Here is a 27,671-nt window from a genome sequence, read left to right on the forward strand (position 1 = left end):
TTTTTTGGTGGTGGTGGTGTTGTTTTGGTTTTGGTCCTGCCATTGTTCCTTCTCTTTCTCTGTCGGGGCTACATTCTAGCCCTATGGGTAAAGCCTCTTCTGTTTCCCACCTGCCTGACTGTGTGGAGAATTCAGCCCAAGTTGAGGGTTTAGGTTTGAGAAGGTCAGGACCATGTACTTAGAACTGTGGTCTCACCATCAGGACCGTAACCACAAAGAAGGCGGTTTGTGATGCCCTTTGCCTTTTTCATCAGCGGCTTCAGAGCCGGCGGCGATGGGAAGAGGAGGCACTAGTTTCAGGGCCCACAGAGACCTTGAGCTTGAATTCAGCTGGTTTTACAGGTTGGACATCTTTTTTACGTTTTTTTAAACTGTTCTCTGTAAATTGTAAGTTACCCACTTTTCAAAGAATGATTTTTTATTTTTTAAAGATTTTATGTATTTATTTGATAGATCACAAGTAGGCAGAGAGGCAGGCAGAGAGAGAGGGGGAAGCAGGCTCCTCGCCGAGCAGAGAGCCCGATACGGGGCTCGATCCCAGGACCCTGGGACCACAGCCCAAGCCGAAGGCAGAGGCTTTAACCCACTGAGCCACCCAACGCCCCTATTTTTATTTTTATATATATATATTTTAAAGATTTTTATTTATTTATTTGTCAGAGAGAGAGAGAAAGAGTGAGAGAGCACAAGCAGAGGGAATAGCAGAGGGAGAAGCAGGCTTCCTACTGAACAAGGAACCCAGTGCGGGGCTTGATCTCAGGACACTGGGATCATGATCTGAGCCAAAGGCAGATGCTGAGGGGCTGAGCCACCAGCCACCCAGCTGACCCTCAAAGAATGATTTTAAAAGCTGTTTCTATAATACAACACATAGCCTATAAAAATTGAGATATAGTTAACATATGACATGTGAATTTTAGGCAGACAGCATAGTGATTAGATATTTGTATGTATTTTGAAATGATCACTACAGTAGGTCAAGTCGATGTTCGCCATCACATAGTTACATTTTTTTTTTCTTGTAATGAGAACTTTTTTTTTTTTAAGAGGGCAGTGGGAAGAGACAAAGGAAGAGGGAGAGAGAGAATCTTAAGCAGGCTCCATGCCCATTGTGGAGCCTAACAAGAGGTCTTGATGTCATAACCCTGAGATCATGACCTGAGCCAAAATCGAGAAGCAGGGGCACCCAGGTGGGTCAGTTAGTTTGGCATCCAACTCTTGGTTTCGGCTTGGGTCATGATCTTGGGGGTTGCGGAGTAAACCCTATATGGGGCTCTCTGCTCAGCGGGAGGTCGGCTTGGGATTCTCCTTCTCCCTCTGTCCCACCCCCTGCCACCCCGCTCACGCACATGTCAGCACATACACTCTCTCTCAAATAAATAAATAAACAAATAAAATCTTAAAAAATAAAACAAAAAACAAAATCAAGAGTCAGATGCTTACCTGACTGAGCCACCCAGGCACCCCTGTAATGGGAACTTTTAAGATCTCTTGTAGCAGCTTTCAAATATATAATTCAATATTACTAACCGCAGTCACAGTGCCGTACGTTGCATTTTTTCTTTTTCTTTTTTTTTTTTTTAAGATTTTATTTATTTATTTGCGATAGAGAGTGAGAGCACCATCAGGGGCAACAGCAGAAGCAGAAGCAGGCTCCCCGCTGAGCAGGGAGCCTGGCATGGAGCTCAGTCCCAGGACCCCGGGATCTGACTGAGCTAAAGGCAGACACTTAAGCGACTGAGCCACCCAGGTGCCCCCAGACATTACATTTCATGTCTTATTTTATGACTTGAAGTCTGTACCTTTTTACCCCCTTCACCCATTTTGTCCACCCCCCCATCTTGGGATTTTATTATTGTTATGTGCATTTGATTCCTCTTTAACTAGGCCTCTGCTGTCTTTCTGCTTATTTTGTCAAACCTTTCTGTATTGTTCCAGTTCCTCTGTGGCCACTCTTTTGTGAACTCTTAGCATATCTCATTAAATTATTTTAGGATTATTTTTTCTCTTTGAGTAGATTTAATTATTCCAGGAACAAGGAGTTTTGACTTCTACTTTCTATCTCCCCCTGCCCAAGATTTTATTTCTTTATTTGACAGAGAGAGAGAGAGCGAGCACAAGCAGGGAGAACAGCAGCAGAGGGAGAGGGAGAAGCTGGCTCCCTGTTGAGCAGGGAGCCCAACACGGGACTTGATCTCAGGACCCTGGGGTCATGACCTGAGCTAAAGGGAGATGCTTTACTGACTGAGCCATCCAGGCGCCCCCTACTTTATATCTTTAGTATTTTTTACTTAATAGGTATCATTAATTGTTTAGTGGTAGGGCTAAAATTTCAGAAACATTTCTCAGGATAACAGTTTTAGGACTTTATCCCTTTCTTTCTCTCTCTTTTTAAATTTTGTTTTTCTTTGCAGACAAAGACTCTTAGCTGTGGCAAACTGTGGAACAGCTTCTTACCATTAGCTGTATTCTTCCTGGTTTGTCTGTCTTTCTTTCTTTCTTTCTTTCTTTTTCTTTCTTTCTTTCTTTCTTTTTTTTTTTTTTCTCCTCCTTTCCTCTGCTCGTCAGATGCTGTCTGATGCCAGGTGAACTCTTCTGTTAACAAGTTACCCATTGGGGAGGCTGGGTGGCTAAGTGGGTTAAGCCTTTGCCTTTGGCTTGGGTCATGATCCCAGGGTGTTGGGATCAAGCCCCACATCAGGCTCTCTGCTCCGCGGGGATCCTGCTTCCTCCTCTCTCTCTGCCTGCCTCTCTGCCTACTTGTGAGATCTGGCTGTCAAATAAATAAATAAAATCTTAAAAAAAAAAAAAGTTACCCAGTAGTCTCCAGGAGTTCTAGAATCAGTAGAGAAGGATTCCCAGAGCGGAGCAGCATTTTAAATATAGGGTCCTTTTTTTTTTTTTTTTAAGATTTTATTTATTTATTTGACAGATAGAGATCATAAGTAGGCAGAGAGGCAGGCAGAGAGAGAGAAGAGGAAGCAGGCTCCCTGCTGTGCAGAGATCCTGATTCGGGGCTCGATCCCAGGACCCTGGGATCATGACCTGAGCTGAAGGGTGAGGCTTTAACCCACTGAGCCACCCAGGTGCCCCTAAATATAGGGTCCTTTAGACCAGAGGTTGTCACAGCCCCGGTAGGAAATATTTTGGGTTTTGAGAGCAAGAGGCAAAAGAGAGGATATTATGTAGGTATTTATAAAATAAGAGAGCAGGGTGCCTGGGTGGCTCAGTTGGTTAAGCAACTGCCTTCAGCTCAGGTCATGATCCTAGAGTCCTGGGATCGAGTCCCACAGTGGGCTCCCAGCTCCATGGGGAGTCTGCTTCTCCCCCTAACCTTCTCCCCTCTCATGCTCTCTCACTGTTTCTCTCTCAAATAAATAAATAAAATCTTAAAAAAAACCAAAAAACATAAAACGAGAGCAAATTTTCACATATTTTATTGATGAAATTAAAAATACAAAAAATACTAGAGTTTAGTATTTTGTAATACAGATCAACTAAGGAGAATTGGAATGGAATTCTTTTTCTAGGGGGATAACATTTCACCTAAATGGTGTTCGTAGCCAGAGCTCCCCCTCTCAAATTCTACTACAGATGTTCATCTAATCTAATAATGGTGACCTATAATGCGATTTTACATATTTCATCTTTGAAAATGTCTTTTTACACAAATAGGTGCTGCCACATTCTGGTATCAGTCTCCAAGCACGTATATTCATCACTTGGAAGGCATTTATAGAATTCTTTTAGATTCTCCTCTTGCTGTTTGCCTTTTAGCAGGTCGTTACATTGTAGTGTAATTACTTCTGGGGGACGGTTAGGAAAATCCTCATTTGTATAGCTGTATGAATTTTGGAATAGGAAACTTTCCTTTACATTTGCATTAAGTTCTGAAAAATGGTTTTTAACTGTAGTTTGAGCTCAGAAAATGTCACCACCGCAAATCTGTATGGGGACAGAGATGTCACTTCATTTTGAAGTTCTGACAGCGTGGGAAGTATATGAAGCAGCTTGAATTTATGATCCTAACAAAGTCAGTACTGAAATGACCTCACCACAGCAGGTTTTGGCAGATCGGTGTTGGTCAGCCGTGCAGCTTTAGGTTGAATTCACCAAGAAACATCAAGATGTCAGCCAAGGCCAATTTCCAGAGCCAGTCAGCATTTAGTGATAGTGGTTGAGCTTTCTGCTTATTCAGCAAAATTTCAGTCTTGGCCCTGGGCTCAGAAAGTTGCAAAAAACATGAACCCTTGAGAAGCCATTACACAGCTTGCGGGTGATAGAAAGTCTGCCAGAGTAAATGAAGTTCACTGTCGACGTTACCGGTTCAGTAACAGGTGAGGAAATTTAAAAAACCTCTCGAAGGAGCTGTTGATGAAAATACAAAGCACTATAAGCTTTGAACAGTACATTTTCACAAGTTTTGTAAATTTGTCCAGTTAAGCCGTTTTTTTGCTTTACACATAATTTTCCCACTGTCAGCTGTCACCGGTCACGGCAGACTCGCCTGCACGCCGTAGCGACGTTGTCTTCCCTCCTCTTCTCTTGCAACGCTTGACCTGTGGCTCTGTCATGCGGGCTGTGCACGAAGCCTCGTCTGTCGTCATTTCAGACTCCTTAGTGGGGATGCATCGGGCACACAAACTCGAAGGAAAACTGTCCCCGGCTGCCCCGCCGCTTGGCTGACAAGCCACTGGGAGACCAGCTTTGCTTGAAGTTTCATCTTCATCTTCTGTTTTTGTGAAGTTGTCCTGTTAAGAGCTACTCCAGTGAAGATGTTTAGGTGTTTATGTGGGGACGTGCTGCGGCCACCATGGGGTGCGGGTGGCGGTGTGTGCGAGGGGGCTCCCCGCCCTGGCCCTGCTCGGTGCGCCTGTGCGGCAGATGGTCGTCTGATTCCGTGACACGGGAATCCCCACCCCACATTTCTGACAGGCACAGTAGTCCAAGTCCAGTGGTTCTTTTCTTGTTTTGACATGTTGGGGATGCGAGGATGATAATAAAATGTCTCAGTGCAGCAAGTGGCCCTCAGGGCACTGTGGAGTTCTGACTGTGTCACTGTGTTCTGGAAGGCGTCTGGTGGAGCAGCGGTGCGGAGTGATGGGTGTGTCGCATGCGGTCTCTGTCACCCTCAACTCTGCCTTCATCGTGTGACAGCCGCCAGGGACTGGATGTAAATGTATGGTGTGGCTAGGTTTCAGGAAAACTTTGTGAAATTCAAAGAATGTTCACAAGTCATGGAATATCGTTCTTCTGATCCTCCCACCCCTCCCCCCACAGTTAAAAATAGGAAGATCAGTCTTTATTCAGGGGCTGGATATAAATGGGTGGCAGACCAGATTGGGCAACTTCATTACTGCTCCCCTGGGTGTTCCAGGGCTCTGGAGTTGGCTCATGTGCTGGTGGTAGAAAGAACAGGGTGAGAAAAGGAACCTAAGGGTGAGGAGGTACCATTGTGGTATTTGCTGCCGGCTGGTTGATTGGCTTCTTTTTTTTTCTGTTTGCTGCTTTTTTTGCACACAGACTTACATATACGTAGCTATTGCCCGTCTTTCCACATGACTGGTCAGGTTAGCTCATCTTTCATGGTATCTTGATTTCAGACTGAGCCTTATCAAGTGTGCCAGGGATCGTACTCAGCACTCTTGTTTGCTCTTCTTCCCCGCAGTGTCTTCCCCTGCTTGGGTGCACAGTGTATACAGGTGCGTGGCGTAAAAAGCCGAACAGCACCACCAGGTTTCCAGCAAAAAATAACAGTCATCTGCATCTTTCTTACCCTTTCTCGTCCTCATCCCTTAGTTACTTACTAGGGGCCAGTACCTTTATCTCCTAGTGTTTTCTCATGTTTATTTCCTGCAAACACTTTGTTTGGCTTGCGTTCCTGCAGGTAGCTAGCTGTTCCTAATCTGGCTGACCTAACAGTGAAGGTGAAGGATTAGCTTCTGCATATGTAGAACTTCTTTCCTTCCTCCGCCTTCTGACACAGTTAAAGCACAACTTTGGTTAAAATCAGTGTAGAAGTATGAGTATTTTGGTGAATTACTCCCTAGGTCTCTGACGTAATTAGTAAAATTCTTCTCAGCATGGTCACGTGTCTGGCGCATAGCTCTTCTTTTCAGAGCCTCTGCGTCAGGCATGCCTCCCTCCGGGCGGATTCCTCTGGATTTTCTCTGTAATGGCCGGTGTCCGCCCCCCCCCCCCAAGCTTTTCTTCTGACAGTTGTCTCTGCTTCTCGGTGTGTGGGATACCCGGTTCCATGTGTTCCATGTCTTCCTCTCATGGCCTATTGCCATGCCTTTTTTTAAAGATTTTATTTTTAAGTACTTTCTACTACCAACATGGGCTTGACCCCACAACCCCGAGATCGAGAGTCACACGCTCAACTGACTGAGCCAGCCAGGTGCCCCTGCCCGCTTACTGCCGTGCCTCGGTGCTGCCCGTTTTCTGGTAGCTTTTTGAGAAAGTGTGAATAAATCTTTCCAACCTTCCATGTCTGAAAATGCTCTTCTCTAGAATTGCTGTTGAGGAAGCTGATACCATTCTGATTTTCAGTCCTTATTTGAGTATTTTTTCTCACAAGAAAAGTTGAGATAAAATATGATGTTTTCTTATCTCTGATACTGTGGAATTTCACACCGTGCCGTGAAGGTCTGCTCCACCACTCACTGTGATAGGATGTGGAGGTCTTAGCAGGTCCGAGTCCTGTTCTGTACACTCGGAGGAAAAAAAGGTATTTTTGATGAGGCAGGTGGTTGTGGATTGTGATATGTTCTAAAACTTATGTTACTTGGATGTTGGACTTTCTGAATTATTTCTCTATTTTCTCTCTTTCTGTACATTTGTTGGCATTCTTCTTTTTCTTTGTCCTTTATTGCTGTCTTGCTAGAGTTGCCAGAGGAGTGGAGAAATATGTTTATCCAGTAAACATCTGGAAGGTTGTGTAATCCTTCCATTTTCCTGTTGAGGCTCCATGTCAGCCCGGATGAAGCCATGCGTTTTCTATCAGATGGACTTGAGAAGAGATTTACGAAGCATACGGCCGCCACTTCGTACCGCCTTCCTTTCCTGCATGGATCCTCTCGGGCAGGGTCATCTGGGCTTTGGCTAGAGTTCCTCCTGCCTTGGCTTCGAGTGTATTCATGGCCATAACCTTTAGCTTGATCTTTAATGAGTTCATGCTTCTCCTGCTCGCACATCATCTTTGTTTTTCACTCGCTGGCTCTCATTTTATGTTTGGTGACACTACAGAAGAGCTTTAAGACAAGCAAAGCTGGTTATTTTATCACCCAAGTGACGAGGCCTTTTGCCTGGTCATCTCTTGAGGAGCCGTGTGGCTGGCAGTCTCTTCGTCCCCAGAGCAAGGTGTGGCGGTGCCTGGCAGAGGGGCATCTGCCCCAGACGGCTGCAGTAGGATTAGATCTCCCGAGGCCCTAGACCGGATTCGTCTCGGACTTTATTCTGAGGTGGCTTTGCTTATTGGTCCCACTGTAACATGACTTCGTGTGGCGCTTACTGCAGTCGCCTCGCATCTCTGGACCTGCTTCTCTCTAGCTCAGGCCGCAGTCGGCCATGGCTCTCCTCAGCATGGTCACGCGGTCACCCCGTCACATGGTCGCGCGGTCACGTGGTCACATGGCCACCGCTATTCTGTGCCGAGCCAGCTCACTGCTGCCCCTCTTTGTCCATTTGTTTGTTTTCTGTAGTTTTATGGTTTTATGAACACAAATGCAGCTTGAACAGGAGCGGCCCGTTTCTTGTCTTCGCTGCGCAGCCTGGCACTGGGACAAGTGACTCCGAGGGCCAGCTGCGCTGCTGTTCGTACAGCGGCTCTGTGGTTTCGGAGGGGACATCGTGAGCAGTCTCTGCGTGGTGAGGCTGGTGGCGTGTCAGCAGTGCTTCCAGCTCATTGACGTTGTGGACTAGGAACTTCTGGAAGCCGCTGGGCTGCGTGTGCTTTGTCTTCTTGTTGCGCCCGTACCCAGTGTTGGGCATGAAAAGCTGTGACTCTTCCGTGCACCCTGTCAGTGCCTCTGGGTTTCTGCCAGTTGCACTTAATTTTGACACAGCAGTCTGACTGGTGCTGGGTGAACTTACTGGTCCTCCTTTTAATGTTCTTAGGCTTCCCCAGAAGTTAGAGGACAGCATCGGGGAAGAGAGCAACCACCCCCTTGCTGCTCTCTAATGTTTGACTCGGATTTGCTGACTCTTCTGTCTGGCTTCAGAGATTCAGAGAATCCTGGGGCTTGATATGGAAAATCCACTGTTCGATCCCATAAGAATTCTCTGATGTGACTTTGATTGTATCTCTTACCCTTGGCTTGTGTGTGCACTCTCTCCCCCATCCCTGTTCCTCTCTTTCTTACACACACACACACACACACACAGCACCTGGATGCAGCTGGGTTTTCCTTGCCTTCATTCCTTTGATCTCTAACAAGACTTCTGGCAAGAACTTGGTTACCATTGTGTCCCCCTCATTACTTGTCTTTTTTCTCCCCAATCCCTCAGTCTCACTTTGAAAAGACCCACAAAACTTGTTCTTAGTAAAATATTATGCTTTACATATACTGGACTGAAGTTTTTGAAATTGTGGAAATTATGCATAGAAATTCCTACACATTTGTGTTTTCGTGATGACCGTGTGTATAGGTGCACAGTACTTGGCTTTAATGTGGACCAGGAGACAGAAGTAAGAATGGGTTTTCCCAGGTTGGCAGTTTGTTTGTTTTTTTTTTTTTTTTTAAAGATTTTATTTTATTTGTTTGACAGAGATTACAAGTAGGCAGAGAGGCAGGCAGAGGTGGGGGGGCGGCGGGGGGAAGCAGGCTCCCTGCTGAGCAGAGAGCCCAATGCGGTGCGGGGCTCAACCCAGGGCTCGATCCGATGACCCCCTGGAACCACGACCTGAGCTGAAGGCAGAGGCTTTAACCCACTGAGCATTTGTTGGCATTTTTAATGCAAAGGGGACTTGGGTGATCAGATTGCAGCCCGCTGACAGCCCTTAGCATCTGAGTGCCGGTTCGGAGTCCACTCCGGTGTGGGGGTGATGTTTGCTTTCTGAGGCTTGTGTATTTTCTAGGCAGCTCAGAATGCCAGAGGCAGGCCATACATTTTTGTCATCTGATACCATGTAGTATAGCCAGGACTGAAGAAAAATGAAAGCTGGGCTTTGAAGAGACAGAACCGTGGCTGGCGCTGGGGGAGGAGCGGTAGTTTAGTGGGAAAGCTCTCAGGGTACCGTGGTTTTCAGCGTGGAGGCTGTGCAGGGCTCCCCCCTTCTGTGCGTTCTCACACAGGCTTCTGGATGGGCCGCTCCCTTCTGAGGCTGCTCTCTCTCTGGTCCGTCCGTTGCACTGCAGGCCCCTCTGTATGCGCAGCAGCATCGGACCTTCTGCTCGTAGCCCTTTCTTTGTCTTCAGCACCCCATCCCTGGCCCCATATGTCGGCGACGCCCAAACACTTGGCCATACCCGGAGCAGGTCAGACCTCTCCCTCCCTTGGCCTTTGTAGGAGTCCAGCCTCTGTTGAAGAAGACCTGCCACGCTTAGATGTCATCTCCTCTGTCGCTTTCCTCTGCTTCTGCCCAGAATTGTTTCTTTCCATATGTTATTAAAATATGTTGCTTCACCATTACTGTAGATATTTTAAAGTATGTTTATCTCCATTAAGACCCACTGGTTCTGTCTCTGCTTCTGCAGTGAGCCCGTGCTGCTCTGCACTGTATCCCTGCAGGGCCCTTCGAGACCAGGTCTTGATGCCTAAGCTTATCCTTGTGCCTTCTGAATGGCTCTTCTGTTATCAGGGCCTTCCCCCTGCCATAAGTTTCCTGAAGCTCCTGGAAACCTCTCTCCTCTTCTCTGTGCTTGCAGACCTCTGTCTGCTGGCCCGGAGCCCTTTTTGCTTTAGCATCACCTCCTGAACCCTGCCTGTCTTCAGGGCCTTGTGTAGAAGGAAGTCTTTCTGGTCAGGCTCCCCTCTCTGGAGCTCCCTTTCTACGGAACAGGCTTGGAGTTGATACCTTTCATTCTCTTTTTCTTGTTCTTGTTCTTTTCTCTTCGTTGTTTTCTTTTCTTTTCTCCGTTTTATTGTCATTTTCAAGGAGTAGGGACCATTTATCGTAGTATTCCTGCATTCAGAGTACCTGCTGGTTAATATAACACATAATAAATGGAATTGACTCCTTTATTTATTACTCTCAAAGAAAATCTGACATATCAAAGAATTACAAAGTAAAAATGATTCTGGAATTTCTGGGTGGTAGAAATGTCATTGCCTTTGACATATTCTTTGGAAGAAGCAGTTACAGTGCTTCACAAAGTTACAAAGCAAATACAATGAAAGTGGCTCAGAGTTGCCTTTCCTCTAGAGAAATATGTATCTCTAATAGGCACTGTGATCTTTGATTTAGTTAGTCCACCCTTTGGAAGGGGCAGGAGGAGGGCGCCAGTAGGAAATGCGGAAGCAGCTACTGGTGGACTTGCCCGTCCCCTGTCATCTTCTTCTGTGGTGCTGAGCCAGAGCTGCCCTCAGAGTCCCTCTGTTACTCTTTGTGTTCCGTGTCTCTGCCTCTTCGTGGGAGAGTTAGAACATTTGCGTAGGCATTCAGCTTTGCTGAGAGGAGGAGGTTTGTGTTAGCGAACAGTGCAGAAGTGACCTCCCTTCACAGTGGCACTGTGCGCGCCCGGTATTGGTGCTTTGCCCCGCCCCCTTCTTGTGGCAGGCGACTTTCGGTGTGCCCAGCGAGCAGCCCCCCACCCTCCTTGAGCCCAGCACTTCCCCCTTTGGGTCTTGTCAGATGCTGCCCAGCTGAGTTCCTGAATACCTGCATCCAGGCCCAGGGTGTCCTGATATTCCAGGTGTCTGGATGCTGGCGGGAGGACGTGAGCCAGTGTGCGCCGCCTTTCAGCAGCTCGATTTGTCCAGTACGTCCTGTTCCCGGCTTGCTTGTAAACTTGACCAGAGGCTGGAGTAACCATGCCTGCTGCTTCTGGAATAAGTAAGTTGTTTTCAATCTAAATGGGGACTGTGAAGGTTCAGTTTACTCCCAAGATGATGGGGAGTCTAGTGTCTTTTTTTTTTTTAAACATTGATGAAACATTGTTACCCAACGTATTTGAGTGTTCTAGGCATTTTTTAAAATTCATTTTTATTCATTTTAGAGAGGAGGGTGGGCAAAGTGGGGGGAGAGGGAATCTTCAAGTAGACTCCTGGCTGAGCGCAGAGCCCAGTGTGAGGTTCAGTCCCATGACCTATGAGACCATGACCTGAGCTTAAAAGCAAGTTAGACGCCCATCAAACTGAGCCACCCAGGTGCCCCTATAGTATTTTTGAGTTAGTTTAGAAAATGAAATTCCCAGAGACCTGTCCCTATTTTACAATTTGGTGGCGTGTATTGAAACCAGTAGTGAGCTGCCTATGGCCCTCCTGATTCGAGCCCTTTTAATTCTTACAAATGTTTCTGGATATTAGAGGCCAAAAAACAGTTCTAGTTTTCTTGTGACCTACTTTTTTAAGTTGAAGACTATACAAATTGCTTTATATGTGCAAGAATAAACATGATTTCTCATGTATGTTTGCATTAGAAGAAAGGAAAACTTGGCCCATAATCTCTCCTCACCAACCCCACATTAGCCCTGTGTGGAAAAGGTGGTTAACTGTTGACTTTGGCTGTGGAAGGAGATTGGGGGGAGGGTGGTTATTTTAGTACCAGGGAGAAACTCTGAATCATAATTGTAGTAATCCGTAAGTAGAACTCTCTTGTCCAGGACAGCAACAACCGCTGGCCCTGTATGACTCTTGCGCATAGAGTGTGGCTGGTCCAAGTGGAGATGAGCTGTAAGTGTAAGATACACCCAGATTTTGAAGACTTCGTACCAGAAGAATTACATGTTGAAATAATAATGTTTGGATGTGTGAGGTTAAATAAAATATCTATTAACATTAATGTAGCGTTTCCTTTACTTTTTTGATGTGGCTACTAGAATATTGAAACTTACACGTGGCTCTCATCGTGGCGCGTGTGGTGCTGTTTCTGTCGGGCAGGGCCAGGCGAGCCGGTAGGTGGCGCCCGCTCTGTTCCGGCAGCCGGGAGCCAGGGGTCTGGGGAGGGTGTACCCCGGGGCACGGGGTTCTGAACTCTGACAGTACGTGCTTGTACACCTTTGTTTGAGATCATGAGAAATCTATTATGGATATTCCCTTCATCACATACATAAGTAGAAAAAATATTAAAAATCTATAGCGTTTAGTGTAGAGATTAAGTCTTCCCTTTTGTGTTGTCTTGGATGTAAGCAGCTGCTCCTTCTCCTGTTGTGGCTTGTACTTCACGTGTTGGAGGGACTGCAGCTGTGAAACAGGAGGAGTTGACATTAGCGGATACTCACTTAGGACATGGGATCTTGGCTGTTCGAGCGGGCCGGTGATGACATGGCGTGGACAGGCCGTCTTCATGCATGTGCCACCCATGTGGTCTCAGGGACCCAGGACCAGAAGTGTTTGCTTTCATGCTCAGCTGTTCCTCATAAGCTCAGAAATTCTTAATAATCTTGGAATCTTCTTTTGAATTTTTGAATGTTTTGCCTTGGGCCCAACCAGCCCTGCGTCCAGATGTTCCACGGTGAACAGTAGTGTGTGGTGGAGGTTTCAGGGAGTACAGCTTCTTGTGGGAGAGAACATTGCTAACTTCAAGCACAGTTCTTAGGAATAGAAGAGTTTGAGTTTTAAATTCATTAACACTCTTCCTTGTTGTTCCCTCAGCTTGCTTCTGTCATTTGTAGGCAGGGCGATCAGCAGCATCTCCCTTCAGAGAGCTGCTGGTTTATCTTCCACTGCATTTGTCCTATCATTCTTTCTGGGCTCCTGTTAGAAAGTGATACAATATGTTGCATTCTACATCTGTCATGTCCAAAGAAAACCCTCTCATATCAGCTTGTCCACAGGGAGTTTCTGAAATAAATAACATAGTGACATATTTGCATCATACCCTTTTCTCTGTGTCTCACTGCTGTGTAATTAGTTTGAATGTGCTTATTTCAATTTGTTGCAGTTGATCAGCAACAGTTTAAACCCAGGGCAGCAGGAACAGCAGTGTCTGGGGACTTGCTAGAGACAAGAATCTCGGGCCTGATCCTGGGTTTACTATGTCTGAAGCTGTGACTCTGTTTTCATGAGGCCCTATGTGCTCCCTGTGCCTGTGAACGTTTGGTGGGGGCACTGGTTTAAACTTTGCACGCTTGTGTGGGGGGCATGCTTGTCGCACAAGCGGGCACTTCCTGTTGTCATGGTACCGGTGTGGTTCAGCTCCCGTGCCAGGCCTTTCTCAGCGACGACTCACGACCAGTTTGCTTGGTGAGGATACTGAGATTAAGAGAGGTAAAGTCCCTTTCGTAAGACTTCAGGGCCAGCCAGTAGTGGAGCCAGCGTGGGAATCCAGGTCCATGTAGATGCTTAACAGTCCTCATGGGGCTGGGGAGGAGGTGATGTTTATTTGATGAAAGCAAGTTGGTTGTAGGTGGTTTCGTATATACCACATTTGGGCCCTTGTTGAATATTGTGTGTTGGCGGCGCCCTGGAAAATTCATCGGAGGGTCTGATGTTCTCATACCTTTACAGAGAATTTAACTGCCTGACTGTACTAGTTCCTGTGTCACAGACAGGACGGCACCGTTTCCCCCAGAAACAGTGTTACTGCCTAACTGCTTTGAATTAAAGGTACCATGGCCCAGATTTTGCTTCCAAGAAGGAAGGTATTTCAGTAATCTTAGAAGACTGTTAATTAAATGGCAGGTCTGAGCTAAATAGGTTTCTGGATCCTTTGGTCCTGTTCCGTGCATGCTGGATGGTCATTTTCACCTGTGTCTTGAGTTCTGGGTGTGCAGAGCACAGTGGAGGCCTTCTGTGGCAAGCTGACAGGTCACTTCCCGGTGACCCACCTGCCTGACCTTCAGCTCTTTTAGAGAAAACCCTGCTTGCAAGCCACTTAATCCAACTTACAAAACAACTCTGAGGGGGCGCCTGGGTGCCTCAGTCGGTTGGGCATCTGACTCTTGGTTTTGGCTCAAGTCTGGATCTCAGGGTCGTGAGATCAAGCCCACGTCAGGGTCTACACTCAGTTCGGAGTCTACTTAAGACTCTCTCTCCCGCCCCACTGTGCATGTGAGCGCCAGCTTGCGCGAGCGCGCGCTCTCTTGCTCTCTCTCTCTCTCAAATAGATAAGTAGGAACACCTGGGTGGCTCAGTTGGTTGAGTTTCTGCCTTTGGCTGGGGTCATGATTCTGGGGTCCTGGGATCGAGTCCATGTCGGGCTCCCTGCTCACTGGGGAAGCTCTTTCTCCCTCTCCCTCTGCCTGCTGCTCCCGCTGCTTGTGCTCTCTGTGTCAAGTAAATAAAATCTTAAAAAAAAAAAAAAGAAAAAGATTCAAATAGGTAAGTGAAAAATCTAAAAACAACAGCAACAAACAAACAAAACCCCAAACCCAAAGAAACAAAACAACTCAAGGATTTTGGAGAAAGATAGTTTGGGTTTATTTACCATTTCCCTCTTGGTCTTGTTAATAGAAAAGCTGGTGATTGGGTTTACGGTAAGAAATTCTATTCCTTTTTATCCCTAAACCCTATTGAGTTATAGCTAGGGTATGAACTTCACAGTGTATTTATATTAAGTAAAAACTAGTGGTTGAAGTGCTGGCCCCTTTCAGTTTTTCTGAATATCTTAGTTGTATATTTTAAAGGACTCCCATTTTACCGCAGGGCCCTGGTTGAACTTTGTAACTGTTAGTTCATACCTAGCTTGTTTACTTCAAAGGACATGAGTAGAAGCTAGGGTAACTAATATTCTGGTGCTATTCATTTCCGGTCAGTTTGCTGTTTGGCCAAAAGATAAAACACGTGTTTGCTTAAGGAGTCTACTGTGGTTTTATTTTATTTTTAAGTTTGTAATGTACCCAGTTTAAAGAAAATGCAGTGGAAATGCGTATTTCAAAGTGTTCTGATTTTAAAAATGCTATTCTAATTCAGGATGGTGAAAAATGAAAGGACTTAGGCATTTTTAAATAGTTGCTGAAAAATTCCTGCTCTCATGCTTAAATAAGTATAATAAAACAGGAAGTCACAGGCTTGGGGTTCAGAGGAGCTGGCTGGTCAGGTAGGACGTGCTGCACACTGCTGGAACACACAGACCAGCTATGTGTGGCTCATCGGGACGCAGCGGGCCCTGAGGTCGGCAGGCAGCTTTCTTCCAGGTGGTGATTTGGGGATGTGGAAGCACCTTCCGTTTTTTTGGCTCTGCCATTCCTTAGAGCCTTTTTTGTCTTGGACATCCGGCCAGACGCAGAGGAGCAGGCACGGAGCTTTTTATGGTTTGTGGCACACTGGGGAAGACATTGTCATGTGGCAGTACCTACTTGCCCAAGAAGTTGGGAACGTGGTCTGTGTAAGCTCCCAGGGAAAGGAGAATGGGTCTCTAGATACCTGGGCCAGCACCCTGTGACCGCACCCTACCGGGTGGGCTGCGAAGGTGCTGGGTGGCCACCCCTGTCGTCTCAGAGATAGCGGGGAGGGAAGAAAGTTAGAGTCAGTGGGAACCTGATTGCCCTCTGAGCCAGGGACGCTCAACTTCTGTAAAGGACCGGGTAGTAAATATTTCAGGCTCTGCGGGCCACATTCGGTCTCTGTCACACATTCTTCTCTTCTCTTTTCCTAAAACAACCTTTTAAAAATATCTAAACCATTCTTAGTGTGCAGGCTGTGGGCGGGATTTGGTCTGTGGGCTGCAGTTTGCCAACTCCTGCTCTTACGTCATCATGGCTAATTATCAGTCTTCTTATAAATCTGGTATTTAATGAGTTACTTTTATAAGGTTGAAATTCGGGGAGTCAGTTTTTACTTGTACTACATTGATGTGATTATATTCTGATCTGTAATTGAGGATTTATCTAGTTTGTGGACATTTGTAGTTTCTACTCGGTGGATATGAGTGTTTATCTTGTTTATTGTTAAGGTCTTGATAATCAACTTTGCTTTTGTGTAATTGATTTCTTAGTGTTTTTCATTATACTTTGCCTTTCTTTATGGGATTACAAAAATAAAAAAGGCATACTACTTTATTTTTTAGGATTTATTTATTGATTTTAGAGAGAGTGTGTGCGCGCGAGCGGGGGGAGCATAGGGAGAAAGAGAGAAGCAGACTCCCAGCTGAGTACGGAGCCTGATGCTGGAAGGGGGGCTCAGTCCTAGGACCCCAAGGTCATGACCTGAGACTAAATCAAGAGACAGCCACTCAACAACTGAGCCACTCAGGTGCCCCCAAAAGGCATACCACGTTATTTATTTATTAAAGATTTATTTATTTTAGAAAGCGTACACGTGGGTGCAGGGGGAGGGTGCAGCGGGGGTGGGGGACGAGGAGAAGGACAAGCCAACTGGCGTTGAGTGGAACCGGGATGCCCAGCTGGACCTCAGATTCCTGAGATCATGACCTTATCTGGAACCAAGAGACATGTAACCAGCTGTGCCACCCAGGTGCCCTTAAAAAAAGCGTACTGCTTTTTTAGAGACTATTTTTTAAAAAATACTTCAGGCTGAATTATTAACTGTGTGCAGTTTTCTGAATTCCGGTGGAGAGACTGTTCCGTTAGATTATCAGAAATTTGATTTACAGGCCAGAATAAGCACAGTCTGACCTGATGTCAGTGGAGCATGGGAAAGTATTTGAATACAGCCAGTAGCTTTGCCGGCAGTGACTTTGCTGCAGTATTCAAAGTAAGCACGATCAGGACATCTGTGTGGCTCAGTCGGTTAAGTGTGTGCCTTAGGCTCAGGTCATGATCCCAGGGTCCTGGGATCCAGTGCCACACCAGGCTCCTTGCTCAGTGAGGAGCCTGCATCTCCCTCTGCTGCTCCCCCTGCTTGTGCTCTCTGTCTCTCTTTTTCTGACGGATAAATAAAATCTTTTTAAAAAATTAAAAAAAAATAAGTAAAAGGAACTCTTCTGTCAATTTGTAGACATCCCAGGATCAAAATTTCCATGATTGACCTTGAAGACAAGGTGTGCGGACATGGACGATGAGGTTTTTGGGGTTCTCTCAGGTACTTTTGCTCCTCGAGCTGTACTGGAGCTCCACTCTCTGCCCGGGTGCCCACATCTCCCCTTACAAACAGTGCAGATTAGTATGCGTGTGGAGTCCAGATGTGGCCTGGTCTGTGCGTGAACACAGCTGTCTGCGTCCTCATACGCTTCAGTAGCAAGGAGGAGGCAGAGGGGTAGAACGTGCTGTTTTTAGGGTTTGTAGTTTTAAACTCCCAGATAAATGAGCCACGTTGCTCCAGCGGAAGCATTGGAGGCTGTGCTGACAGTTCACTCTGGAAAGCTGCTTTCTTTCCTCCTTTGGAGTTACCTTTGCTAGTTTTGTGTCTTTTTTTCCCTCCCTGTTTGATGAGGTTAAAATGGCATAATAACGTCTCTTTCGTTTGTTGGCCATTTTCCACAATCTGAAAACCAAAAAAGCATTTATGGTTTTATTTCCACCATCTTCTTCCCTAAAGTTGCATTCTTGTCAGGAATATACCACCTGTGCTCTTCTTGCCTTGGTAATTGCCTCAGAAGTAGGAGTAGGTTGCTCTTGGGTTTGAACTTGTGTTTGTCCTTCATTAACCAAAGTGTTATGCTCCCAGGGAGCTCTCCGCCTGCTCCTGGTCTTGAAGGCGAGAGACCTAGCATGTGGGCGGTTGCTGACCATGCTAGGAGCTGTGACCCTGCTTTTTTAGTGTGTTCTGTGATGTCTTTGGTACATAATTAATGGCCTGATCATTAAGAGGAGAGAGGTGGCTGTGCTGTGTACTCGTGTCATCTGCCGAGCTTTGTGGCAAGCCCGTCCGTGCGCAGGTTCCCCTGGAGTGCGGCATTGCCAGCCTGGGTTAGGTGCGCTGTCGCGGCAGCTGCTCTCTGCTTACTGTGTCTTCCTGTCGCTGCGGACTTGATGTGAGCATGTTGCCTTGGGTGTCTTTTGAAACATTTGAAGTTGTTTTTTTGTTTTGTTTTGTTTGTTTGTTTTCTTTTTTTGGAGCAGGGACAACTTTTATAACACCACATTTCATAATCTTACCTGAAACTTGTTCCCTTAAGGGGTCCTTCTTTTTTTTTAAGATCCCTTAAAACTTTGCTTATATCTTAAACTCTGCGATTGTGTATGCAGTAGTGAAGTCACAGGAAGTGCATACACTTCTGCATGTCCTTGAGTCACCTGCCGTGGTGCGTGTCTGTCTTCTGTTCCTGGATGGATCAGTATGACTGGCTCTATACATAAAGTTTGCCCTCCGCAATGTCTAATTTTTTAAAAAAATTTTTTGAAAGATGTTCATGAAAATACTAAATCAGGGTATATTCATACCTGATCTCCTAATATGGTTGATTTAGCAAAAATGAGTATTTCTCAAAATGTATGTGTGCTCTCCATACGTTATGACCTGTGCAGCTTCCTTCCTTCTACCTAGGCTCTCCCAACGCAGCATTTCACCTGGACGTGTATAGGTTTTCACACGTGTTTTGGTGGTGATGGTACCAGGAGCCAATCTGCTGCGTGGACAGTAGGGCTGCAGTTGACCGGTGGGTTTGGGTGTTACATGAAGTGAGAATGTGTTACTAGACCCTGAGTTGGAGTTCCGCGGTGAGCATCTTTGGCAGATAGGAATGACTGTGAGTAGTCCTGTCCCTCATCAGGACTTCTGTTTGATGCTGTCGCCTTGCCCTGTGCTCCTCAAAAGTGGCGTTTGAGAGTGTCTTGTCATGGCAGCTGCAGATGACATAGTGACTCCTGTGCTTCCTGTTTCTTGTTGTGACCGGTCAGGACCCTCTTAACTCTGTAACTTGAAGAAAGCAAACTTCTGTCCTCACTGCTGAGGAAGGGTGGGAGGGAGAGGAAGGAAGAGTATGTATGTGTCCCCTTAATGTCCAGCGGTTTTCTTGATAACTGAGGATGCTGGTTTCCCTCATTCGTCAACAATGAAATTTTAGTTTAGTTTCTTTTTTAAGAATGGCACAGATTTCATCATTTTATGGCTTTCAGACTTTCACCTGTGAAAGTGCTCTTAGTGGCTGAAAGTGCTAATCTGTGGTGGTGATTTATTTAATTCTTAAGTATTCTGACGAATACTAGGTACTTAGGTCACAGTGCTTGTCATTTGTTGCTTGAAGATATTACTTATGTGTAAGAATGTGTTCTTCAACTGTAGGAAAGGGTTTACTTTCTTGCTTTCCCAGCATTAAATTCTTTTTTTTTTTTTTAAAGTATGGGGCTCAAACTCATGACTGTGAGATCAAGACCTGAGCGGAGATCAAGAGTCAGACACTTATCCGACTGAGCCACCCAGGCGCCCCTCCCAGTGATAAATTCTTAATAAAGTGTGGATGGGTTAATTTTGTAGGTTAAAATCACCCCAAGTTTAAGCATTTAAGTCAGAATTTTTTTTTAATCAATAAAACTATTTTCTGAGAAAGAAAAATCCGGCTGATTTTACTTATTTAGAAAGTATTTTATAGGTTCAATATGACACTTATTTTACTTATATGACTCAAGTTGGCATTTTAGATTGTAAAACTCAACTGAAATTTGAAAAACTAATATGTGAAATTTTATTTGAAATACTCTCTGCATTTTGTTTAGACCAGCATGTTTTGGAAATTTGATCTTCATTCATCATCCCACATAGACACACTTCTAGAAAGAGAAGATGTAACACTGAAGGAGTTAATGGATGAGGAAGATGTTTTACAGGAATGTAAAGCTCAGAACCGCAAACTTATAGAGTTTCTGTTAAAAGCAGAATGTCTCGAAGATTTAGTCTCATTCATTATAGAAGAACCACCTCAAGACATGGATGAAAAGATCAGATACAAGTAAGAAAATTCAATCTTCTCTTTAGGGTGGGGTGAAGTGAAGTGGGGGTAGAATATTACGCTTGTCGTCCGGCAATTCCCCAGGGCTGTCGTAGACCGTGTAGAGTGTTGAGATGGTCCCGAGTGACAGACTCAGTGCAGCATTTAATCCCTTCTAGAACCGAGTCCAGTGAAATCACAGGGTTTTTAAAATGAGCATTCTAAATTGCAGTTAGAAGGCTTTGTGGAAGGGCAAAGTGCTTTATAAACAGTGATGAAGTTTCTGAAAATAGACGATTCAAGTAAGTATTTTCTCTTCTTTGCAAATAGGAAGATAGAGATGATGTTCCTGCCCCAGATCACCCGGCAAATCTAAGCCAGAGCCTGGGTTATGAAGACCGTCACTGCTACCAGAAATTCGGGCTTTTGTTAAGATAAGGGAGTGGGTCTTGGTGAATGTCAGTGGAGGTAAATTTAAGCGGCGAGCAACTTGGATCACCGTAGAGGGTTTATGTCCTCCTCACTAGTTTCTCCTGCTCATCGCCGAGCAGTAGTGCCGGGGGCGGGTGGTTAGGGGGCTTCATCACCATCTCTTAGACCGCACATGGTTGGAAACCCATTGTGAGCACTCGACACGCGTGTCCGGTACTGCGGGTTCAGTGGACCGTCTCCCCTCTGCGTCAGGCTCTTTCCCTCCTCCCCAGCAAATGGGAGAGATGCAGGAACAGAAAGTCATTAATATTATGCATTAAATAAACTTAATGGAATAGGAAGAATTAAAGCTTTTGGTAGATTTTTCTTTGCCCTTTATCCCCTAGTCTCTTCCTTTTTTCAGATATCTTTTTCTTTCTTTATGGGGAGAATTTTGCTGTCAGGGAAATAAAACTTACTAATGCTTTCAGGTTACTGGTAGCTTGGGCTTTCAGATAGGCGACGTTGTGTTCTCTGCTGGCCATTAAGATGGACAGCGAGCATTAGCGACAGCCTCCACTCCAATCAGTGCCCTAAAACAGGAGGAAAGGAATGCGGCAGCAGGGAGACCAGCATACTCCCACCCCCCAGAAGACAGACACTTGGCTGTTCTGGGATTCCCTTCCCAGTGAACCAGGACGTGTGGGTGCGGCTTGTCGCGGGGCTTACCCTGGTAGGAGCCGGGATGCTGGGCTCTGTGTCCAGCCCACCTGAAGGGCAGTCGCGGTCCCCTCTTAGAGAATTTGAGCCGAAGGGGTTACCCTTCCAGGGTTGGTTTCCTCAGTGGCTGAATGAAGCTGATACCTCTTTAACTAAGAAGAATAGGCACACCACACCTTAGGGAAGGTGCTTATTTCACCAAAAAGTGGTCATGGCTTTTGTAGTATTGCCTTGGCCCGCGCTATTTTTGCGCTACCTTTGAGGCTGTGAGAGCAGGCTGGCCTCCCTAGACAAACAGCCTTGTGGGTGGCCCCATTTTGAGGGTCCGTGACTTGCGCTGGGCAGATGAGCTCTGCTGCACTTCTGGCCAGGTTGGAGCCCCCTGCTGGGGGTGAGATACGCGCTTCACGGCTGGATCCACAGAGGGTTCTAGCAGGTGGGATCTGAAAGCTTTCCGGGGCTAAGATTGATCTGTGATCACGTTAGGAAATTTAGACTAGTGCTTATAGTCTGGGGATAGCGTGATTGCTGTGTTTTGTGAGTCTCATAACTTTATATTAGTTACATGTGGGCTGAACTCATCACTGTCCTAAGTGATCCATATACAAGGTATTAAACGTTTGTCATTTTGCACTCACCTTTTTAACCTTAATGACAGATACCTCAGTTCTAAATAATTCAGCAGAAATTTGAACTAATGGAACTTTGAGAATAGGTCTGGTAGTATAGTAAATCCTAAAGCTAAGATGCTGTTGGTTGGGTCGAGGTTCCTATAGAGGGACTGCAGGGGGCTGCCGCCCTGAAAGCCAAGGGAAGCCAGGCCCCAGGAAGGAGAGCCGGGACGGGCAGGTCGGGGGCGCTCTTGACAGAGCACATGGCCCGTCACTGTAGTTCTCTGGAGTGCTGGAGGTGAGAGCCTGGCTGGAGTGCCTCTGAGGAAGAACTGGCCACAGAGCAGAGACCGTTCTTTCTAGAGTCTCCCGGAAAAGCAGCAGAGAGAGAAAGTGGGTGCTGCAGGCAGATTCGAGTCTGTAGAGGTGCGGTGGTGTTTTATCCCTGGTGGGAGAACTAGCGGGACGTTTGTGTGCTGCTGAGAGCCATGCAGTGTGGAGGGAGCTGCCGGCCAGAGGGAGGGCCATCCAGGGGTGTGCTGTGCCAGAGCAGGTCTGATCAAAAGGACGGTGGAGGGCGGCTTTCGGAGCAGTGGGCTCTGTGGGTAGGGAGGAGGGAGGCGCCTAGATGCACGTTGTGGGGGCCGTCTCTTCTGATTGCTTCCAGGTTGTCACTACAAAGGAGGTGAGGTCAGAGCATGCCGCGGGGGAGGCGGAGAGGCGGAGTGAAATGGGGAGGGGTTCTCTGGGTGTGTTAGAAGCTTGTTTAATGTTAAGGAGAGAGGAACTCCAGCCTGTCCGGAACCAGGACTTTGAGCCCTACATATAGTACCAGAGCCCCATATGCGTGCTTCATTATCTAGATCATGTGTCTCAGTCACTGGAAAAATACCTGAAAAATCTGTGAAAAAAATGTTTTAAATGCCCAGGTCCTGTTCCGGACCTTGTGTGTTAGGATTTGGAGAATATACCCTACGCACGTGGTTTACCGGCGCTTTATTTGCCAGCAGTTTCAGATTGGGGCAGTTGAGACATTGCACCCCCCAGCCCCCAAACCAGCATCTTGGAAGTTTTATGAAGTGGAAGATAAAGAGGAAGAAAAACAGCGAGCTTTCCTTCTTCTCAGGCCTCCTTCTCAGTATTTTGTATTATCCTTCCCCATGAGGTAAAGGTTACTGTGTTAATTTTACAGACTTGGAAACTGAGGCCAGGGAGGTTAAGTAACTTGTTCAAGGTGATGCGGCTTGTAAGTGGAAGCGACAGTCTGGACCTAGGTGGTAAGAGCCCAGAAGCCACACCTGCAGCTGCTGCGTTAGCCCGCCCCTGGCATCGTGGCGGCTCTGTGTTACAGCCTCCTTGAGCCCACGTGTTCCGTAAAGAAAGAAAGACGGACTTTAATTTGAGCCTCAGAAGAAAGCTATTTCATAATATGCTCTTCGTGCCCACACACCTGCCAGATCTGTTCTTTTCCGTTCGCTTCCTCCCTACCGAGGTTCACGTGGGGACGTTCCTGTACTGCTCCCATCTTCCGACCTCACAGCAGACCCCCTCGGCAGCTGCGGCCTTCTGGTTTGTGGCCGGTGGCCTCTCGAGCCAGGGGCCTCACGGCAGGCTGCCCTTGTTTGTCTTGGATGCCTCGAGGGGTATTGTCTGGGTTCCAGGCAACAGTCCTCGCCTCTCTCCTGTCAGATAGCAACTTGTCGCTGTTTTGTCACGTCCCTGTCTGGCCAGCCTTGATTTGCCACTCCAGATGACTAGTTGGTCCTGGATCCTGGCTGCTTGACAGGGAGGAGTAAAGAGCAGAGACGTGAACTTGGGGGTGGCGGAGAGCATCGTGTGGACCGGCCTTGGAGTCCACACTTGCTGCTGTTGAAAGCAAGAGAAAATGTGGCAAGAGGAGTGAGCGGAGGAGGCGGATTAGCTGTCTGATTGTCAGAGGGCGGGCTGTGGTGGTCAAGGGCAAGCATGCCTTCAGGGCTGCAGCTATTTCCACGGCTGTGCATCTGCAGAAGAGGTCTGTGTCCACAGCAGTGAGATCTGACGGCGGGCCGATCCCTGGGAGACCTGGGAAGGCCGGCGTGGAGAGCTGGTGTTTTGCGAGCCGCTCTCCTACTTGGGTGACTCAGGCTGATGTCTTGTTCTCCACTTCCCTACATTACAGCAGTGATTGTCTTAAGGTGTAGTACAGACCCTCCAAAACTCGCAGCCTTGTGAAGACATAGGTGGCAGGTCTTGGAACCAGAATGTGTCTTGAGTACTTACAGGGTGTCGTGTGTAGTAGTGCAGTTTCCTGGAAACCAGCATCCCCCACCGTTGTCCTATAGGCGCTGGTTGTCCTACAAGCTCTGCTGCTGACGGCTGTGGCCAGAGGGGTCCTGTGCCCTGCCCGTGGTGTGGCCTCCTCAGGCTCCTGAGCCCTAGGTGTGCTCTAGTTTTGTTAGGGAAAGCGTATCCTGTACAAGCTTGCTTTAGAAGTAAGTTTTTAGATACAGTAGAAAATTCACTTTAATCTAGAGGTTGGAGAGAATGGATTGAAATGATTTTCTAATTCCCAGAGGTGATTTTGTTATTTCTCACAAAATTTTAGGAAACATTTCTGATTTGTGTTCTACTTTATGTAATGGAACTGTTAATATGGATGATGACACGAGTGTCCTGTTCTTCTAGGTACCCAAATATATCTTGTGAGTTGCTCACTTCCGATGTCTCCCAGATGAACGATAGGCTGGGGGAAGACGAGTCCCTGCTTGTGAGGTTGTATAGCTTCCTCCTAAACGACTCCCCCTTGAACCCACTACTTGCCAGCTTCTTCAGCAAGGTGCTCAGTATTCTTATCAGCAGAAAACCAGAACAGGTAAATACCGTTTTCCAGAAGGTAAGTATTAGGGCTGATTGTCCCCCCGAGACGATCCCGTGTACCTGTGTTCTGAGTGCGCCTTCAGTGCAGGTTCTGCAGTGGAGCGTATTTAAGTTCACGGACTTAACACTGACCTCCGTATCCACGACCGTGTTCTAGCTTGGTGTGTTCTCTCTGGATCGCCTCACGGCCCAGCACAGCAGTGTACTTTGGTCTCCTCTCTTGACCGGTAACTGCAAGCACGAGAGCATGGGCTGTCCGTTGGCAAAGGCAGCGCCATGCCTCATACTGAGTGGCCGATGATGCAAGTGGCGTCGTAGTGACTCTGGGGAAGCGACAGTTGTTTTTTGGTTTTTTTCTTTCCCGTAATGATGAGCACAACACAAATGAGGCTGTAAATCAAAAAGCTTTTCCGTAAATGTAATTGATGATTAGTTTATACAAATTATGACGATTTTGTTTTGATTCCACTCAAAATCTTAAGTGTTTAGCTTGAAATGTCTCTGTTTATTTTATTATTATTATTTTAAGGTTTTATTTATTTATTTGAGGGAGTGAGGGGGAGAGAGAGAGCGAGGGGGAGAGAGAGAGCGCGCGTGAGCATGAGCCGGGGGAAGGGCAGAGGGAGAGGCAGACGCCCTGCTGAGCACGAGCCCAAGTAAGGCTCGATCTCAACGACCCTGAGATCATGACCAGAGCCAGAGTCAGACACTCAACCGGCTGAGCCACCCCGGCGCCTCGAGACGTCTCTGTTTAGACTGCCTTAACTATCCAGTAGTGCTGGGCAGAAAACCCTACTTCACTGTGGAGGGAACTGTCCCCTCTCTCTCTCTTCCCCGTCTCCCCCTCTACCCCTCACATGTGTTTTGTTCCTGAGCAGCTCAGACACACTTGGGAAATTGATTTTCCAAGGATCTGCTCTATGTGTAGTGGTTCTCAGAGCACGGTTTTCGTGACCAGCAGCGTGAGTACCACGCGAGAATCTGACAGAAATGCAAGGTTGTCAGCCCCACCTCACACCTCATGAGTCAGACTGTTTGACGGGGGGGCCCAGGCGATCTGGGAGTTCCAGTAAGTCTTCTAGATGACTCTGATGCACACTGAGACTTGAGAGTCACGGCTCTAGTGCACACCGGTGTGAAGAAGGGTGTGCTTACGGGGAGATTCTGCTCCACTCCTGGAAACAGGCACCCGAGGAGCAGTGAGAGCCTCCGACGCTCAGGCGCGCATAGACGCGCCAGGGTGCGATGCCAGGGCTGCGGTTGGTCGAACCGGCCGGGCCTGGCTCCTCCCTGATGGGAAACAGGCTTTGTGACCTGTCCTTTGCCCTCAGCCGACATGGAGGAATGGAACTATTTTAGGCCCAGTATGTCTGTCCTTTGCCAAGGCAGAGTGGATGCATGTTTTATTTTAGACAAGATTGTACTTTCATGTTCTTAATTAGGCGGGATTATACCCCGAGATGTATTGGAATCGAGGTTAGTTTTTCTTAGAGGGTAATCCCCGAATCCCGATTCCTGTCATACAGGCTGTCTTTCCCTCTTCTGCCTTCTGGCGAGAACGGACGGGGCTGCTGAGCGTTCCGGTGGCTTTTGCACGCCGTCCCCAGCCCGAGTCCTGGTCCTTTCAGGTGGCCGCAGCTGTGACGGACACAGGCCTTCCGCCGGCATCATGGTGTTCTCTTTGCTCCGTGCTAGGGGAGCCCAGATTCAGGGGCTCCGGTTCTCACTGTACCTTTGATACAAGCGAGGATACGCGAAGCCTCCTGGGACTGTGAGGGTTGGCGCTGCCCTTCTGGGTCCCACGTGTCGCGCCCGGGCGCTGGCGTCTGCCGATGCAGGGCTCTGAGGGTGGCCTGTCACTCGGCGGTTCCGCGTGCTGCTTGGCTTAGGGCTCTCGGAAGGAGAATGAGAGGATTCGGTGACCGTCGGTCTTCTAGCGCCTTTCTCAGTTGGAGGACGAAGGGCGGAAATGGTCTCTGTCCCGTGAGACGCGAGCGAGGCTGCGTGCGGCTGCGGGGAGCGAGGACACCGGGGGCCCGGCCTGGCTCCCCTGATGCAGTCGTTCAGCTCACGGGCCAGGACGGCCAGCCGCAGGGTCCCTTCGCTGTCAGGAACGGTAGCATCTCTGCGGCGTCATCCTCCATCGGGGACCCCTTGCTGTCCCTGCGGTGCTGTCCGCGGCCCTGGCCGCAGTTCGTGCCTTTGGCCTCCTGAGCCGGTGCTTTCGCCACAGAACCACGCAGTATCTTGGTCACATCTGACTTTTTCCTCTTTTCTCCTCCGCTGTGCTTGTAACAACTACTGTGTGACTCCGTTGTGATGGATTAATTGTGTCTCACTTCTCGAAGGCTTATGTCGCCACATTTTACCTTCCTGTTCAGAGGAGCGGCAGGTCACAGGTGCTCCTCCGTTTGCGCCGCGGGGCGTGAAGCGATTTTTGTCCTCTCTGGCTCATAGACTTCGTCCCTGGGAAGACAGCAGGATTTGTGGCTTTTGTGGCACGCCGGTCCAAGTTGAAACTTCAGCGCAGCCACTGTTGGGCTCTGGCAAGACACTTCACTGGCCTGTGCCTTGGTTTCCCTGTCTGGCACGCCGAGTGGGGCAGCCCCTCCTCGAGGGCATCGAGAGGGTTCGCTGAGACTTAGCTGCTGCCACACTGGCCACGCCGCTTCCGCAACATTTGAAGAGACGCTGGGTGCAGGCGGGCAGAAGGCCCACAGGGGTGTGCAGGACAGACCTCTCTGCCTCTTCTTGCAGAGAAGAGAGACCCAGGTGGCAGCGGTAACGTCTCGGGTCCCTGTGTAGCTGCCCTCTCCTCCTCGCTCACCCTCCTGGTGTCCATCTCGTCAGCAAGCAGCTGACGTCGGGCCACGTGTGATGTTGTGTAGCAGCTGAGCTCTCCTCCAGGACGGACTTAAAAAACACTTGGTGTTTTGAATTGTTTTTTCCTACTTGCTAGGGACTAATTAGGATTTTGAGTATTTACTCTGCATTTTAGTGCAGTCTGAGGGACTTGCCTTATGTCCATAAGCTGCTGAATGGTATGTTCTTGGGCTCTCTGTAGGGCATTAAGTTATTTATCCTTATTCTCTGACAGTTAATAATGAAAGTGAACAGAAATAAAAGACTTCGTTATGGTGTATTTATGTGAGGAAACGTGTGATAATTTGAGTTTTTCTCCCAAGGGGTTTTGCATACGC

The 27,671-nt window shown here is 47.5% G+C and overlaps 1 protein-coding gene across 16 annotated transcripts in view; it reads left to right on the forward strand.

Annotated features, from left to right (window-relative positions):
- PPP6R3 (protein phosphatase 6 regulatory subunit 3) overlaps positions 1-27,671 on the forward strand; it is a 142,228-nt gene that overhangs the window by 47,382 nt on the left and 67,175 nt on the right. For 9 of the 16 annotated variants that reach the window (XM_032879683.1, XM_032879685.1, XM_032879680.1 and 6 more), the window contains exons 3-4: positions 19,659-19,891; positions 24,280-24,466. In XM_032879683.1, the coding sequence (XP_032735574.1) occupies positions 19,665-19,891; positions 24,280-24,466 (414 nt within the window). In that variant the 5' untranslated portion in view covers positions 19,659-19,664. Of the gene's footprint in view, positions 1-19,658; positions 19,892-24,279; positions 24,467-27,671 lie in introns of those variants that run through there. The other 7 variants (XM_032879678.1, XM_032879681.1, XM_032879684.1 and 4 more) reach the window with 1 other exon arrangement.

The sequence above is a fragment of the Lontra canadensis genome, unplaced genomic scaffold (assembly GCF_010015895.1).
Source record: "Lontra canadensis isolate GAN:19392208 unplaced genomic scaffold, GSC_riverotter_1.0 scaffold66, whole genome shotgun sequence".
Taxonomy (NCBI): domain Eukaryota; kingdom Metazoa; phylum Chordata; class Mammalia; order Carnivora; family Mustelidae; genus Lontra; species Lontra canadensis.